The 1390-nt window shown below is 40.3% G+C and overlaps 1 protein-coding gene across 1 annotated transcript; it reads right to left on the bottom strand.

Moving 5' to 3' along the window:
• Nucleotides 1–547: 547 nt before the first annotated feature.
• LOC104995131 (olfactory receptor 4A47-like) lies at nt 548–1147 on the bottom strand. The gene has a single exon (XM_010848872.1). It carries the CDS (start codon nt 1145–1147, stop codon nt 548–550), a length of 600 nt encoding a protein of 199 aa, XP_010847174.1.
• Nucleotides 1148–1390: the final 243 nt, after the last annotated feature.

Below are 1390 nucleotides of genomic sequence, written 5' to 3'. Positions count from 1 at the left end.
CACAAAAGAAATTTATAATTATTGATAAACTGGATGCTATAAGGCATGAGACTCTTGGAACAAGTCCAGAGGGAACAGTTCATAATCTTGAAAACAAGATATGATCCTGGGGTCGGAAAACCGACCCCAGACTGTTTCTCAACTGGCGTCTCAGAGTCACGTGTTTTATGTATCTGGTGGAAAATCTATAGATAAGAATATTAGTCTTAGTTACTGATTTGTTATTAATTACTGTTTCCTAATTACTCAATGGTTAATGGTCATTTGGTTCTTTGGCTCTGAAGGCCACATGAGTTACAGTTTAACTCCCCACATATTCTTTCATTCACAGCTGAAAGTATAATAAAGCTGGCTTGGATTCAGTTTCAGCACCTTAACCTTGGAGCAGTATTGGTCCCCTGATCCTCGATTTTCTCTGCTTTCTTGTGTCTCGTTTCTCATTCTCTTGCCCTATCACGCTTTCAGAAACCTTGCTTGTCGAGCTCGTCTCGACAGATTAATAGATTCAGCATAGGGATTATGATTGTATAAAACACACAGTGTTTTGTCAGTAGAAAAGTTGGTAGAGGGTCTTGCATATATGAAAATACAGGGAACAAACAAAGCAGACAACCATAGTGATGTGGGAACCACATATCTGGAGAGCTTTCTTCCTCCCTTCCTGACTCAGGTTCTTCAGAAATCGCAGGATGACTCCATAGGAGACGAGTAAGAGCAGAAACACAATAGAGCAGATCAGTCCTCCATTGGCCACAACTAAGATGCCAATGATGTAGGGGTCAGTACAGACGAGTTTCAATAAGGGGTACATGTCACACATAAAGTGATCAATGACATTGGGGCCACAGATCGGGAGCCTGTAAATAGTGCTGAGTTGAATTACTGAGTGCACAAAACCAACTGTGCAGGACAGCACCAGCAGAATAACACAAACCCTCTGTCTCATGATCACCAAATAATGCAAGGGCTTACAGATGGCCACATAGCATTCGTAGGCCATTGCTAAAAGAAGAAAGACCTCTGATCCATCAAAAATGTGCTGTATAAACAGCTGAATCATGCAGTAATCAAAGGATATGATATTTTCTGCAAAGAACAAGTTTGATATCAATCTGGGTGTAATACAATAGGAATAAGTGACATCCATAAATGATAAGCAAGCAAGAAAAAAATACATTGGTGAGTTCAGGGTCTTACTGAAAGTTATAGTCACAATAATGAGCAGGTTGCCCAACACTGTCAAAATGTAGAAGAGCAAGAACATAATAAAAAGGACTTTCTGCTCCTTTGGATTCTGTGTGAGGCTCAGGAGGGCAAAGCAAGTTACATTGTTCCTTGGTTCCTTCTATTCTGGACAGGAGCTGAGTTCACATATTATGAAGCAGTTTAC

This window comes from Bison bison, unplaced genomic scaffold, assembly GCF_000754665.1.
Source record: "Bison bison bison isolate TAMUID 2011002044 unplaced genomic scaffold, Bison_UMD1.0 scf7180017864277, whole genome shotgun sequence".
NCBI classification, from domain to species: Eukaryota; Metazoa; Chordata; class Mammalia; order Artiodactyla; family Bovidae; genus Bison; species Bison bison.
This window is presented reverse-complemented; position numbering and strand designations above follow the sequence as displayed.